Raw genomic sequence first — 14,260 nt, 5'->3', positions numbered from 1 at the left:
TCCGAGAGGGGTGGAGGAATCGATCTCAGGTCGGCCATGTTGGCCGCTTGTAAGGCAAACGCCCTACCGCTGTGCTATCGCTTCAGCCCTTATTGGTATCATATGGAAAAAACAGAGTAAATACCCAGTAAGATAAAATTATGGTCTTGACTGTTTCAGAGCAAGAGAAAGAAAACAGGCAGAGGTCTTCCCCTAATTGAGAGCTTTTGTCAAGGATCACTATCAACGTCTTGTTAGAAGGCTCGGAGTGGCCCATCAAGCTAGTGAGGCTGCCTACTCTAAACTATCTGCCAGCCCCAGGGCTCAGCTTCTCAGACTTGATGCTTAAACACCGATGCTCTGATTTCATTATCTTTCTCTAACTCGTTTGAAACTGGGAGAAGGCAGAGTTTAAAAAATAATTTGCTATCTTTTCCAGCAAATCAGATCACTTTCAGATCCATCAAAAAACCATAGCAGCTTGTTAAAACTCCTGGAAGAGGGATATGAGTTCTGTAAACAGCTACAATTTGAGGTGCCACTATGGTCACCAGGGCTCAGTAACTGACCTGGAGAAACGAGACTGTTAGCACTTGAATGCGAGGTCCTTCCACCAATGAAAAGTCAGTTGACCAACCAGTCTCAGAGAACAGCAGAGACTAGCACCTTAAAATAGAATCTACTTTTATCTCCTCATTTAACAGAGGAAGGAGCTTGGTGAGGGAAGGAAGCACTGCTAGGTGGTACTAAAGATGCGTTAGATTTCCTCTGAGATGAGCCATTTCCCATGTTATCTTAACATCAGCATTTTTGACCTTGAAATTAAAATACCCTGAAAAATGAATACTAATGAGCTAACTTTTAGAATTATCTAAAATGTTAAGTTAAATAACATCCTGTTTTGCTTTAGTTATTGTGCTCTTACTAGTAAATGCTTATTCTTAGGTGTGGTGTGTGTTTTCCTGTGGTGCCGGAAATCAAATCCAGGGCCTCAGATGTGTGGTTTATCACTGAGTTAAACAGCACATGGCTAGACCTAAATGCTAATTCTTATTCTTACCCAGGAACTTCATGTGCCCTCCTGCCTCCCTTAATTTTACTCCCTGGAATATCCATATTTCAAAATGAGAATGTGGACCAGTTTATCCCGTATTACCATCAAGTTATTTATCAGGTGTTCTTACCTTCTCTTGGTACTTGGAGGACCTCAGAGAATTTTCTGCAAGTTCTTTGGCTGTGGCTGAACCGAAATGACTTTTGAGTTCTCACTAGATGACTGTCAGAGACATACCAAGTTTCAGTCAAGAACTCATTCAGCCAAGATGGAACCACTTTGCTGCTTCAGGGCCTTTGAGGGTGTGAGTTGGTTTCAAGTCTTGCTCATGTGGTAGGTTGAGGCAGTGGCTGAGTCATTAGCAAGTAAGTTTCAGATAGTCAACTCTTTAGAGGGGGTGGCTTGCTCAAGAAGCACAAATCAGACAAGAATCTAGCACTGGCAGTTGTCTGATGCCCTGCTCTATGCAACAATAGGTAAAAATATTCTGATCCTAACAGGTCTTGACAATATGCCACATTCGGGATTGATACCAGTTCTAGAATTCTGAAATGTTTTATGACAAGGCACTAAATGCTGGATTTGGGATGTAGTTTGCAAATCACTGGAATATTAAAAGAGAAACATATTATGTTTTAAAAAAAAAGTAACCCTAAATTTGAAGATGTAATACAACATATGGAACCCTAAACTGGCAAGATACATGCAGAAGTTTCCTAAGAGATTAAGATTTAAGTCAGATGATCTGATCTGTACCCTGGAATACATGTAAGAAATGGAGCATCTCATACAGTAATTTATTCAGGCCCACCACAGAGACTTATCTTACCACTTGCCTTTAAAATAATGTATAGATGAAGAAACATGATTTGGTTCCTCTTCCAGAACCATACAATATAAGGCAAATACGCAAATTAACAAAAGCAAACAGAAATAAATTAGAATGACCGCAAAGTCATTTCACAGGGAAGACTATAAAATCCAGTTTTCCTATTCTACTTCCTGAACCTAATGCATGTGCCTTGGTAGCCATAGGCTGTGGATGCAGCTGTAAAATAATTATCTTGGCTAACAGAGTGATTCATGGAATGAGCTACATGTGTTACCATATCCTCCTCAAAAGGCTTTTATTTGAAAGTCATAAACAAAGGAATGAGGGACTGGTGGGAGCCAAGTTTGGTAAGGGAAGCAAAACCAAATTCTGAGAAGACCTCACTTCTAACACTATGAAATTCATGGTAATACATCAGACCCAATGCTTCAGAAACTGGCCAATCAACCCTCCCAGATCCTGGAAACAATGCAGAAAGAGCAAACTGTATAAGTCAGCATCCAGATTTACCTAAATCTGATTAAAAAATATACTTCATATTTGAAAGACATTTAAAATTTTAAAACAATTCCTAATATCTAAGAGCCCAAAAGATGACATCTATTCCTAACTGGGAAAGACGATACTATATCAATTTATGCCTGACAGACCATCTTGTTTATAAGTCATTAAATTTTTGGCGATGCTCAGGGGTTACTCCAACCTCTGCACTTAGGAATTACTCCTGGCAAAGCTTGGGGGACCATATAGGATGCTGGGGATCAAAACCAGGTCAGCCACATGCAAGGCAAGTGTTTACTCGCTGTACTGTCTATCACTCTAGCCCCAGTCTTTGAATTTTAAATAGTAATTAACTTTGAGTTCACTTGAGATAGTAATGGTAATACCGTCCCTTAAATCTGACTGTTAGGAAGTTCTCTGGGGTAACTGCTAGCACAATTTCTCTTTCTTCGTTCTTATCAAAAGTCACACATCAGTCAAACCTGGGATCATCCTGTTCTAATGAAGTGGGTGCCTGTATTGGGTGTTTGCTGCCAAAAAACATGTCCCTGGGCCAGGAAAACAGAGTCCTTTATCTAGTGGTGATTTACAACCCCTGGGAGTGAACTCAGCTTCCACCTTCCAGCCGTGACCACATGTGTAGCTGCTACGAAAGTGAAAGTGAGGCTAGCCTCTGGTCACCATCCAATTAAAAATTTAATTCCTGCTTTAGCACCATATTTAAAATTTTAGAATTCCTGGAGCATGCAGCAAAAGCAGCCACGTGACATCTCTTAATCTATGCCACTGATATACCAAGGAGTAGCACACCACATTGGATGGGGTGTAAAGGAAAAGGCAACTGATCTTGATTTATGATCTCTTATATAGGGGCTTAATGGCTCCAAGATGAAATACAACAATTTTCACACACTTGCCTCTAAGGAAACCTTCTGAATCATTTTTAGTGGATTATTCATAACAAGCAATACAAAATAAATTATTTAGCACTTGTCTTTGTGGCAGATTTGGGTGGTGGTGAGAAAATTTGAAATAATGGTGGTAGGAAGGTGTAATGGTGGTGGCATTGGTGTTGAAATATTGAATTTAACAAATTATTGCGAACAGCTTTATAAAAATAAAATTTAAAAATAAATTTATTTTTAAAAAGTTGTGGTTCTACTGCCTCATGAACACTAACTGAAAGCATCTTGAGATGTGACTTTTATTCTTGAAAACTGAATGAAAACTTGGTCAGAACTGTTATGTATATGGAAGTGAAGATTTTCTCATTGCCTGAGGCACCTGGAGAGACTCTTCAATAGACTATTCCTAGTCCTGGTGCGGAGGAAGTGATGGCAGAGTGAGTCTAGGTAAGAAATGAAAAATCAGGATAAAAAGACATGAAAGCACGGCATCTCTGGATGGAAGCCCATGCAGAGAGGAAGCGAGAAGCCAAGCGCCATGCAAGTATCTCTGCTCAGGACCAACCTGCCAAGACTCTGCATGTCCCCCAGCTCCTTCTGCAGCCGGGCATTCTTCTCCTCTTCCTCTAGCAGCCTCCTCTTCACGGTGCGGAGCTCCTGTTGGGCCTCACACTTGATGTCATTGGCTACCACCACTGCAGTCTGCAGGTCGGCCTGAAAGCGCCTCCACTCCTCAGTCTCCTCCTGAGAACAGTCCTGCGAGTCAGACGCCTGGCGGGGCAGGGGCTCAGCCCCTCCCCCCTCCCCCCCACCCTCCGACATCACTGAGGAAAACCTAGTGGGTGGGGTTGCTGGGGGTGGGGTTCACTTTGACAAGGTACAGTTAATTACTCTCTTACTACGGGATCAGGCAGAGGGGGTTTGCCTTTGGGCTTCAGAGCTCACTTTTTGTGGACAGTAAACGGCAGTCCCAGGGCCGTGCGGGAGAAATGCTCCATCAGCAGGCAGCATAGGGAAAGTGATCAGGGCGTTCTTCAAAGGTTCCCAAAGTCCAGCCAGGGGGACGTTATAGGAAAATGATGGGGAAGACACCCGACTCCGGGTTGTGACCACACCTCACCTTTATCTGCTTTGTTAGAGTCTTTAGCTGCCTCTCCAGGTCTGACTTCTGTTCCTCCAGCTTTATCACACTGCCTAAAAATAAAAGTTACACAAATGCTGGGAAAGCCACGAGACTTTTGGGAGAAGGTAAGCTATGTGGCAAAGGAGCAAATTTTTCAGCAAGCTTCAACTTTTACCCATTCCACTACGAATTTCTCCCCTTCCTCTTCCTTCCCTCCCCCTTCCCCTATGTTTCCTTCCTCCTTGTTGCAATGACTGGGAGATACCTGGTTACACCCATGTCTGAAATCACACACTTCTGATACAGCGACAGAGGAGACAAAGTGCGACAAAGTACAGTGCCAAGCAATCTAGGTCCCACTCAGCAAGGGGACAAAGCTGAAGGTTGGGACTGAATTTGTCACCTAATTTTGTCACCTGCAAGGCAGGTGCTCTATCTCTGAGCAATGCAATCCCCTTTTAGCACCCTAAAACCTGGGAGTAAGAAATGAGAAGTTTCTCTAAGACAGGAAATGAGATAATTTGGAAAGTGAGTGGTGCTTAATGAGGCAGACATGACAGATTGTACAACTATGTAGCACCATGGAAAGAGATACTGCACTCATTTGGCCTCCGGACTTTCACACAAAATGAGCCTGAGTCCTCTTCCACAATGAAGTAAAGGGCTCTGGATCTAATGGTTTTCACAGTTGTGATCTTCAGACCAGTTTTCTAGAGCTGCAGAATCACAAGAAAGTTTTCCAAAGTGCTAATTCAAGCCCCACACTCTGACCCATAGAGCAGTGGGAGACCAAATCTGGGATGTGCGTGTCTGACTGAACAGCTTCACAGGTGACTGAACGCTCTTTCCCCTTTTAAGAACTTTCCATCCCTTGCTTGGCCTGCCTCCAACTCTCTCTGAGATGCTCAGTCACTTTCCTTTCATTTTCATCCGGTCAAATCCATTATCATATCCAATTAAACTTCTTTAATAATTCTTTGACTTCTTCCAGACAAGTAACAGTCTGCAGATATTAATCAGAATTGCCAGAGAATCTTTTAAAAAATATACAGTTGGTTATGTCCTTCTCCATTTGTTCTAAACCAATCTGAGGCCTGCTCTTTTATTGTCAATGCTACAGAATAAGCAATACTTAGTTTCTTCTTTTCCTGCCCATCCCTCTTGCAAGAAGCTTTTCAGGAGAAGTAATAGTTCTAAGGCTGGAAGTGTGTTCTTGGATCTTCTAACAAAAAAGCATCTTCAACAGTAACCTCAGCACCCTTGATAGAAGTTAGAAAGCTTTTCAAAAGATGCATAATCTGTGTTATTTTCAGTCTTGGAAATGACAGCAAAGGAACCTGACATTAGCTCTGCATATTAATTACTTGCTAGTTTCTGCATCTGTGCTGACCCCTTTGGATTTGGGGGCAATCTCACCAAATTTTCAGTAGCAATGTAGCACAAGAACAAAACACCAGACAAAGCAGTAGGACTCTTCTTTTGAAATACTTTTCAGGAGAAAGCCCTGGCGCTGTGCTCGGAAACACACAGCCAGTGGCAGCTGGCTCTTTTGTTGCTTCCTCAAGCGTGACTGCTGAGAACAGACTGGATGACGTGAGCACTGAGTTCTATGCTCCGTTCTACCATCCATCACGTCCACTGAAGAATGGAGCGGCAACATCAATGCTAGTGTTAACGATTAATAAAGGTGCTGAAAATATAGCGGATTCTCATTATTCATGGTGGTTATGTAAGGCTGCCATATATACTGAATTAGCAAATACTGATCTATTTATTGCTCCTACAGCAAATACAGGAACTATTAGGTTCCTGGGAGCATCTGCCCACAGTATTTTTGTTAACTAAAATGCTATTTGCAATGTCATTTGTGTTATACAGGCTCATTTGTCAATGTCTTTTAAAGACAAAGCAGGATGATTAGTGCTAAGTCTGTCCCTCCATAGACCCTGTTCTCCCAACAGTCAGGAGGTATTTAAATTCTTCTGTAGTTTCCTTATTTGTAGTAGCACCTACCAGTGGGCGTTTTGGTTTATTTTTGGGTTGGTGGGGAAGGGTCACAGTTGGCTGTGAATTTACTCCTGACAGGGACCACTCCTGGTGGTGCTTAGGGACCACACATGATTCTGGGGATCCAACCATGGCTGGACACATGTAAGGCAAAAACATCACCCACTGCACTCTCTCTCATGCCTGCAGATTTCATTTTGTTTCATTTTTAACAGTGCTGGGTATTGAACCCTGAGCCTCACACACAAGCCAACAGCTCTACCACAGAGCCATTTCCTTGGTCATTTTTTTTACTTTTTTCATGCTACATAACTGTTTGAATTCTGAGAACTAACACTGTTCCCACTCTGGGCAAGGTGACCAAAAATTTCTTTTTTTCCCCACAACTACACTGTCCCTGGATTTAAAAATCACTCACTGTCTCGTGAATCACAGGCTTCACCACTTCTCTCTCTTGCACATGCAGTTTGGATGCACCAGCACTTTCTGGAGCAGTCTCCTGCACAGTTTGGAGGATTTATACTTTCTTTGGAAACTTCCATTACCAGGGAAAAATTCACTGGCCATTGGTGATTCACTTAACACTGAACTCGGAATCAACAATGCTACAATTCATGCTGAAACAAGGCTTACTGAGCAAGTGTATTCCATTCACAGAGCACAGGGAGGGACACTTTCCTACACTTAGGACTGGGTAGTATTTCAGCATGATATTTGGGGGTCGTTTTATTATTTTCTTACTTAATCTTTTTCTTCCATCCTTGTCAAGGGGAGTGCTAACCTTCTCTCCTTTCATACAATACATAGCACAGCGGTAGGGCGTTTGCCTTGCGCGCAGCCAACATGGCCTGCGTGAGTTCGATTCCTCCGCCCCTCTCGGAGAGCCCGGCAAGCTACCGGGAGTATCTCACCCACATGGCAGAGCCTGGCAAGCTCATTGTGACGTATTTGATATGCCAAACACAGTAACAACAAAGTCTCCAATGGAGACGTTACTGGGCCCGCTCGAGCAAATCGATGATCAACGGGAGGGCCTTTACTTACTTACTTTATTTTTAATCTTTTTAGTTTGGGGCCATCTCCACAGTGTACAATGCTTGGGCACTATTCCTGGTGGTGTTCAGAGGATTATGAGGTGCCAGGATGAAACCTAGACTTCCCACAAATAAAGCACTCTTGGGGGCTATTTTAGGGAGTTAAAAAAATTATCTTGAAAAAAAAAAAGCATGAAGGTTCTTCAAGCCTGGAGTCTCTCTTGGACACAAATCTTGCTTCTTGTTTCTATCTCTTCTTGAACAGGTATTCCTTCTGACCCTTTCCTGCCCCACCCTCACCTTTCCAAATAAGTTTTATTTGGCAAAAACTATCGTGCTTCATACACACACACACACACACACACACACACGAAAATACAGTATGACTCAGTAGTAGACCAGATGTGAGGTCCTAGATTTAATTAATAGTGGGGGGAGCACAAAAATACAAAAAGAAAAACCACAAAGGGAAAAGAAAGAAAGAAAGAAAGAAAGAAAGAAAGAAAGAAAGAAAGAAAGACAGACAGACAGACCACCCTGGCACTAAATAATGAAAAAAAAAAAACATTTGTTTGCAGGATGGGAGATAAAACACCTCCTTCTACTTCAGCTGAGAATGCAAGTGAAGACTCACTTTCTATTGCCCTGCACGTACCCACAAACGCCTGCAAATGTGTGACAGATACTGACTGGGGGTGGCGAGGGGCGGAGGAGGACAATTCTGGCAGTTTTACCACTGGCAGTGCATTGTCAACATGTGAACGGCGATCCGGTCATTGGCCAGTTTGCAGCTTAGTTTACAGCCACACCACCCAAACACGCCCTATTTCAGTTTTCAGCTTAATTTTTAAAATTCTATTAATCTTGTTCTTTCTCAGTGTCAGCGACTAAACTCAGGATCTCCAGCACTCTAGGCACATGTTGAGCTACTCCTCAGTCCTGAGGATGCAATTCTTAATAGGTCACAGAACACTCAGCAGGAAGATCTTCCTGAAACTCCAGGCAACATGTATCTGAACAGTCACTCACTACTATTGGTTTCTCTGTATCTCACTCACTTCTGATTTACAGCTTACCAGAATTTCATTTCACTTACTTTCTAGCTCACTGATGAGCTGATTATTATGTAATTTGACAGCCCGGTGCTGTTCCACCTGGTCTTCCAATTCAAATATGGTTTCCTTCATGTCTTTTATCTCTGCATCACTCTCTGATGCTTTCTCTTGCAGTTTTAGGCTGGTTCTACTCAGCTGTTCTGCTTGATGGTCACATATATCCTTCAGATAAGAATAATCCTTTTCTACCTAGAAGTAAAAAGAAATTTCCAGGTCAGTTTAAGAAGAAAAAAAATCCCCACCTCAGCCCCATCAGCATGCAATACCAAAGGAAGCTCTGACACGATGCTGAATCTGACATCATTTCCATTTAGGGGGTGGGGACTCTCAGGCAGTGCTCATGTGGTGCTCCTGGCAATACTCCATCAGACCAGGCTGGATGGTTCAATGGCAAGGCTTAGCAATGTGGGGCCCAGAGGTGCTGGGGCCCTTGGGACCACCTGGTGGTGCTCAGGAGTCTTCTGGGACACATTCAGTGGTGCTGGGGATGAAAAATTCATGGCCCTGTGATGCAAGGCATGCACACCTACACTGCAGCTATCTCCCTAGCCCTATTTCTGTATTTTGTGGTGCAGGACAGCTGACATCAGGTGGTACCCAGCACTGAGTCATGGCTCTATGCTCAGGAATCACTCCTGGATGATCTGGGGGACCATATGGGATGCTGGAGATAGAATTCAGGTCAGCCACCTGGATAGGCAAGAGTCCTACCCACTGTACTACCTCTCCAACATATTCTATATTCTTTTTTTTTTTTTTTTGCTTTTTGGGTCAAAAAGCGATGCTCAGGGGTTACTCCTGGCTCTGTACTCAGGAATTACACCTGGCGATGCTTGGGGGACCATATGGGATGCTGGCAATCGAACCTGGGTTGGCCGCATGCAAGGCAAATGCCCTACCCGCTGTGCTATCACTCCAGCCCATATAGTGTGTTCTTAACCTCATGAATAGCCAAGACTATACCTACAGAAACAAGTATATAAATAGCCAAAGGATTCTCCCCCAGCATTTTGCTCCAACAAAGACAGATGCATGGATTTAAGTATCACTCTTTCTTGTGTCTGCATGGAGCCTGCTTTTGAGTGCCTGGATATACTCCAGGAGAGAGTCCTGGGTGTTAAGGTTCCACCTCACATTGGCTGTAGAGCAGAGCCCTCTGCTGGTGTGTCAGGAATAGCGTTCCTGAGAGCTGAACCAAGCCCCAATCTGGAATTGCCACAAACTACTTCAGGTAACTGTTTCTTTAGAGAAGAACAATATTTATGATAGAGAACACCAGCTGATGGCACAAAAGGTTCTATTCTATGGGAATAGAAAAGTGGCACAGAACACTCGTTTCAAAACTTTTTCAGTAAATATTTTAAATATTTTAAAAAGAACCAGATTTAACAATTACTTCATTTTCTGACAGTTGATAAATATTTTCACTTTAACAAGATTTAATAAATCCTTAATTTACCCTCTACCTTGGAGAGCAACAGATGCTTCATTTCTTGAAACTGATGTGAAGTTGTTCCTTAAATAATGTTTCAGTTGTATACCATACATAGGTGTGTGTTAATGGACTTTGTAGTATTGTTCAGGATGGTACTTTTTGGGGTTTTTTTGTTTGTTTCTTTTTGGTTTGGGCTCAACTTGATGGTGCTCATGGTTTATTCCTATGTGGTGACAGGGACTGAACAGGGGTTGGCATGTGCAGAACTGTACTCTATCTCTGGTCCATGGATGTTTTTATTTTTTATTTAATTTATTTGCTTTTTGGGTCACATCCAGTGATGCACAGGGGTTACTCCTAGCTTTGAACTCAGGAATTACTCCTGGAAGTGCTTGAGGGACCATATGAGATGCTGGGAATTGAACCTGGGTCAACCGTCTGCACGGCAAACACCCTACCCACTGTGCTATCGCTCCAGCCCCCCATGGATGTTTTTAAATGTTCACAAAAGTGATATTTTGCTCTATTCTGTTTTTTCAATGTACTGTACTATATTGAATTGTATTGTAAGGTAATATGCTTTCATCCTGTGTTATTCTAAGCTTATTACATGCTTTTATAACTTTAATAACTTTATGGTTTAAGATCTGTCTATATTGATAAACATCATTCTAGGTCATTATTCTACTGCCTGACCATACTAATGATCATATAATGAACTATGCCCATGTCTATAATCCTTTCATTGTTACTTACTAGTTATATACCTACTAGGTAACATAATTTAGATAGCTTATATATCTCTTTCTAGAGATTTGGAGAGTAGAGGGGAAATTCCCATACACAACAGAATTTTGTTCCAATTCTAATCGAGCGTAAAACCTGCCAGCTCTCAATTCTATGGGTCAGGGATCTTGTTGGCTTTCTTTTTCTGTTTTGTTTTGTTTTGGGACCACACCCAGCAGTGCTCAAGGCTCACTCCTTCCTGGCTTACAGGGTGCTGACACTGAACCTGGGTCAGCCACATACAAAGCAAGACTCTTATACACTGTATTATCTCTCTGGACACTTGTCCACTTTTTTGTTTTGTTTTGTTTGGGGGCCACACCCAGAGATGCTCAGGGGTTACTCTTGGCTCTGCACTCAGGAATTACTCCTGGCAGTGCTTGGGGATGGTATGTGGTGCCAGGGATCGAATCCACATTGGCAAGTGCAAGGTAAATGCCCTCCCCCCTGTACTATTACTCTTACTCCTTTGTTCACTTTATTTATTATTGTATAAAGAAATGGTAGGTCAGTGTCTACACAGTGTCCAATACAAAGCACTGAACAAATATCTGATGGAACACTGGAAGGTTTTCCAACTGGGAGGCTGCGATAAAGAATAAAGAAAGGAGGTAGAGAAGGAAAGAAATAAAAGCCAACCAATATGGGAAAGAATCAGACAACACTGGCTGTGTTACGGCAGTTTCCCTTTATAATTGGAATTCCTTTTCATGGATCCCAAGTGCCACTTGTTTGAAAAAAATCAACCTTGTCTAGAATTGGGGCCAGCAGAATCCCTGGAGCTCTAGCCATTCCTGGACATCCCCCATTTCTACCCCCAGGTCCCCAAGAACTATCTTTGAAGCTCTGAGAACCACCACAGCTGAAGGAACAGAGTCCATGAGGGCCCCCCATCAGGGCTCAGCCTCACAGACATTCCAGCTTGCTGTGTGCAAAGCAAATGTTCTACTGGCTGGAGTATCTTTCCGGCCCCCAATCTTCTGAAATAAATTTTGGGAATCTTACCCTAGAGGAACAGAAAAGAGCTAAAGAGTGTTGAGGAAGTCCCAAGAAAAATCTCCTTTTCTCTCACAGGGAGCAGCAGAGCTATACTGCCTTTAATCTTTTTGTTTATTGTGGAGACCTCAGTGGTCCTCAGCGCTACTTCCAACTCAGTGCAAGAGGTACTATGCCATGCTGGGGATGCAAAGCTCCTCACACGATGCACATGCTCTTTGAGGCATTTCCCCAGCCCATGCCTTTGGGCTTGATCTATGCTCAAATAAGGGTCTGGGACTTTATTTACCTCCCCCCAATCCCATTTTTTTCTCACCCACTACACACACACACACACACACACACACACACACACACACACACACACACACGACTAGTCATTGGTGCAGCTACTCCAGGAAATGGGAGGGTGGGGAGAGCCCCTGTGTAGAGAGCAAGTTTGGAGAGGCAGCATAACAACAGCACTTGTAGAAGAATGATTTTGTCCTGGGGGAAGCACTGGGTACAGCCCCTGCACACTGCTGATATTACAGAGCTTTCATTTCTCTGCTGGCTCTGATGGTGCCTTACACAAATCTAGATTCTCTCCCATGGGAAAAGATGATCTTACCACTAGATGATTAGACCAAGTAAAGGGCATCTAGGACTGTAGTGCTGAAGCTCAACAAACTGCAAACCTTGGCAAACAGTACTGGTTATACATATTTTTACTTCTAAAGATACTGCACAAAAAATCTCAGGCGACCCCCAGAGAAGCCTCAGCAACTTGGAGGCTCCTTAGGGCCAGCCTGCGGCTGAGCCGAAAGGTTCTGAGGTGCGGCGGCTCAGTCTGAACACAGGCCTGGCACATCAGCTGTGCATCCATCCAGTCCACAATTCTCCCTCCTCACACAGCTGCACATCTACATCGCCTCACACACTGCACAGCCATGAAACACAGCATCTCTCTCCACTGTGTCCCAAGCACCTCCTCACCAAACCCCGCTAGACCAACAGCTCCTCCAAATCCAGCCCAGCGTCACTCCTTCATTCTACCACACTCATTGACAAAGGTGTTTTTTCAGCTGCAAGTATGAGCCTGTAACTGTATTAAATTTCTTCAGACCAAAAAACGTAAGTAGCCACAACATTTTGAAAAGGGTAACCTGGAACCTTCAACCAAATTAAAGAATGTTGGTGAAGATGTGGAGACACTGTAGACCCTAATATACTTCTGGCAGGAATGTAAAATGGTCAGTTTGAAGTTCTCCAAAGGACTAAAGAATTACCATGTGGTAATAATTAAAACAGCATAGTATTGGAATAAAAACAGACCCAAGATCAATGAAATGGAGTTAAATATCCTGATAGACCCTCAAATATAAAATCTGTTAATCTTTAATAAAGAAGAAAAAAATATATGCTGGTGAAGATGTGGAGATACTATGGGACCCAATATACTACTTGCAGGAATGTAAAATGGTCAATTCGAAGTTCTCCAAAAGGACTAAAGAATTACCACGTGGTAGTAATTAAAACAGCATGGTATTAGAATAAAGACAGAACCAAGATCAATGAAATGGAGTTAAATATCCTGATAGACTCTCAAGTATAAAATCCATTAACCTTTAATAAAGGAGAAAAAATATGACATGGAGCAAGAAAATTATCTTCAACAAGTGGTGCTAGGAAACTGGTCAGTGGTGTGCAAAAATGAACTCATTCTTTTTAACTCCATGCACAAAAATCAAAATGGATTAGAGACTTTAATGTCAGACCTGAATCCATACAGTACATAAGGAAAACATAGGCAGAACTCTCCATGATGTTGAAGCTAAAGGCATCTTCAAGGATGAAACACCACTGACCAAGCAAGTAAAAGTAAAGATAAACAAATGGAACTACATTAAACTAAGAAGCTTCTGCACCTCAAAGGAAACAATGACCTGGATACAAAGGCTGTCTTTGTATCCAGGTCATCGTGAGGGAAAAATTATTTACCTAACACACATTTGATAAGGGGATAATATACAAGATATATAATGCCATTGTAGAATGTTACAAGAAAAATACATCCAACTCTATTCAAGAATGGGGAGACAAGATGAACAGAGGCTTCCTCAAAACACACAAATGGCCACTCACAAATGAATCTCAGAACCAAGCAACTCACTGCAGGGATGACCCCACACCATGCGCCAGGCTGATTTCACTGGGGCAACTCAGATGGGAGCAGGCATCCTCTTTCTCTGCCTGTGCCAGATGAATCCCAGCAGTCCCAAACTTCCAGGAACCAATCGTTGCCACCCTCATGGCCAATCTTCACAGGCTTGTCCTGGGCCTCCCACACCAGAGAATAAATCCACTAAAAATCCCAGGCATGCAGGACTGACTAGTGACTGAAAATGCCAGGCCTCATGGGATCAGGAGTCGCCCATCCCTTCCCATCTTTCCACCTCTTCAGGGCCTGGCTGTCATGCCCACGAACTGCCTCCAGGTGCCATTTATGTGTAC

General features: G+C 42.9%; 1 protein-coding gene and 1 pseudogene across 5 annotated transcripts in view; both read right to left on the bottom strand.

Moving 5' to 3' along the window:
* Positions 1 to 14,260, bottom strand: part of SPECC1 (sperm antigen with calponin homology and coiled-coil domains 1) — a 422,681-nt gene that overhangs the window by 196,086 nt on the left and 212,335 nt on the right. For all 5 annotated transcript variants that reach the window (XM_056135727.1, XM_056135728.1, XM_056135726.1 and 2 more), the window contains 3 exons: positions 8,532 to 8,739; positions 4,392 to 4,465; positions 3,837 to 4,015 (listed from right to left, as the gene is read on the bottom strand). In XM_056135727.1, coding sequence (XP_055991702.1) covers positions 3,837 to 4,015; positions 4,392 to 4,465; positions 8,532 to 8,739 — 461 coding nt within the window. The remainder of the gene's footprint in view (positions 1 to 3,836; positions 4,016 to 4,391; positions 4,466 to 8,531; positions 8,740 to 14,260) is intronic.
* LOC130044603 (uncharacterized) lies at positions 7,145 to 7,204 on the bottom strand (annotated as a pseudogene).

Source organism: Sorex fumeus, unplaced genomic scaffold, assembly GCF_029834395.1.
Source record: "Sorex fumeus unplaced genomic scaffold, SorFum_2.1 ptg000122l, whole genome shotgun sequence".
NCBI classification, from domain to species: Eukaryota; Metazoa; Chordata; class Mammalia; order Eulipotyphla; family Soricidae; genus Sorex; species Sorex fumeus.
This window is presented reverse-complemented; position numbering and strand designations above follow the sequence as displayed.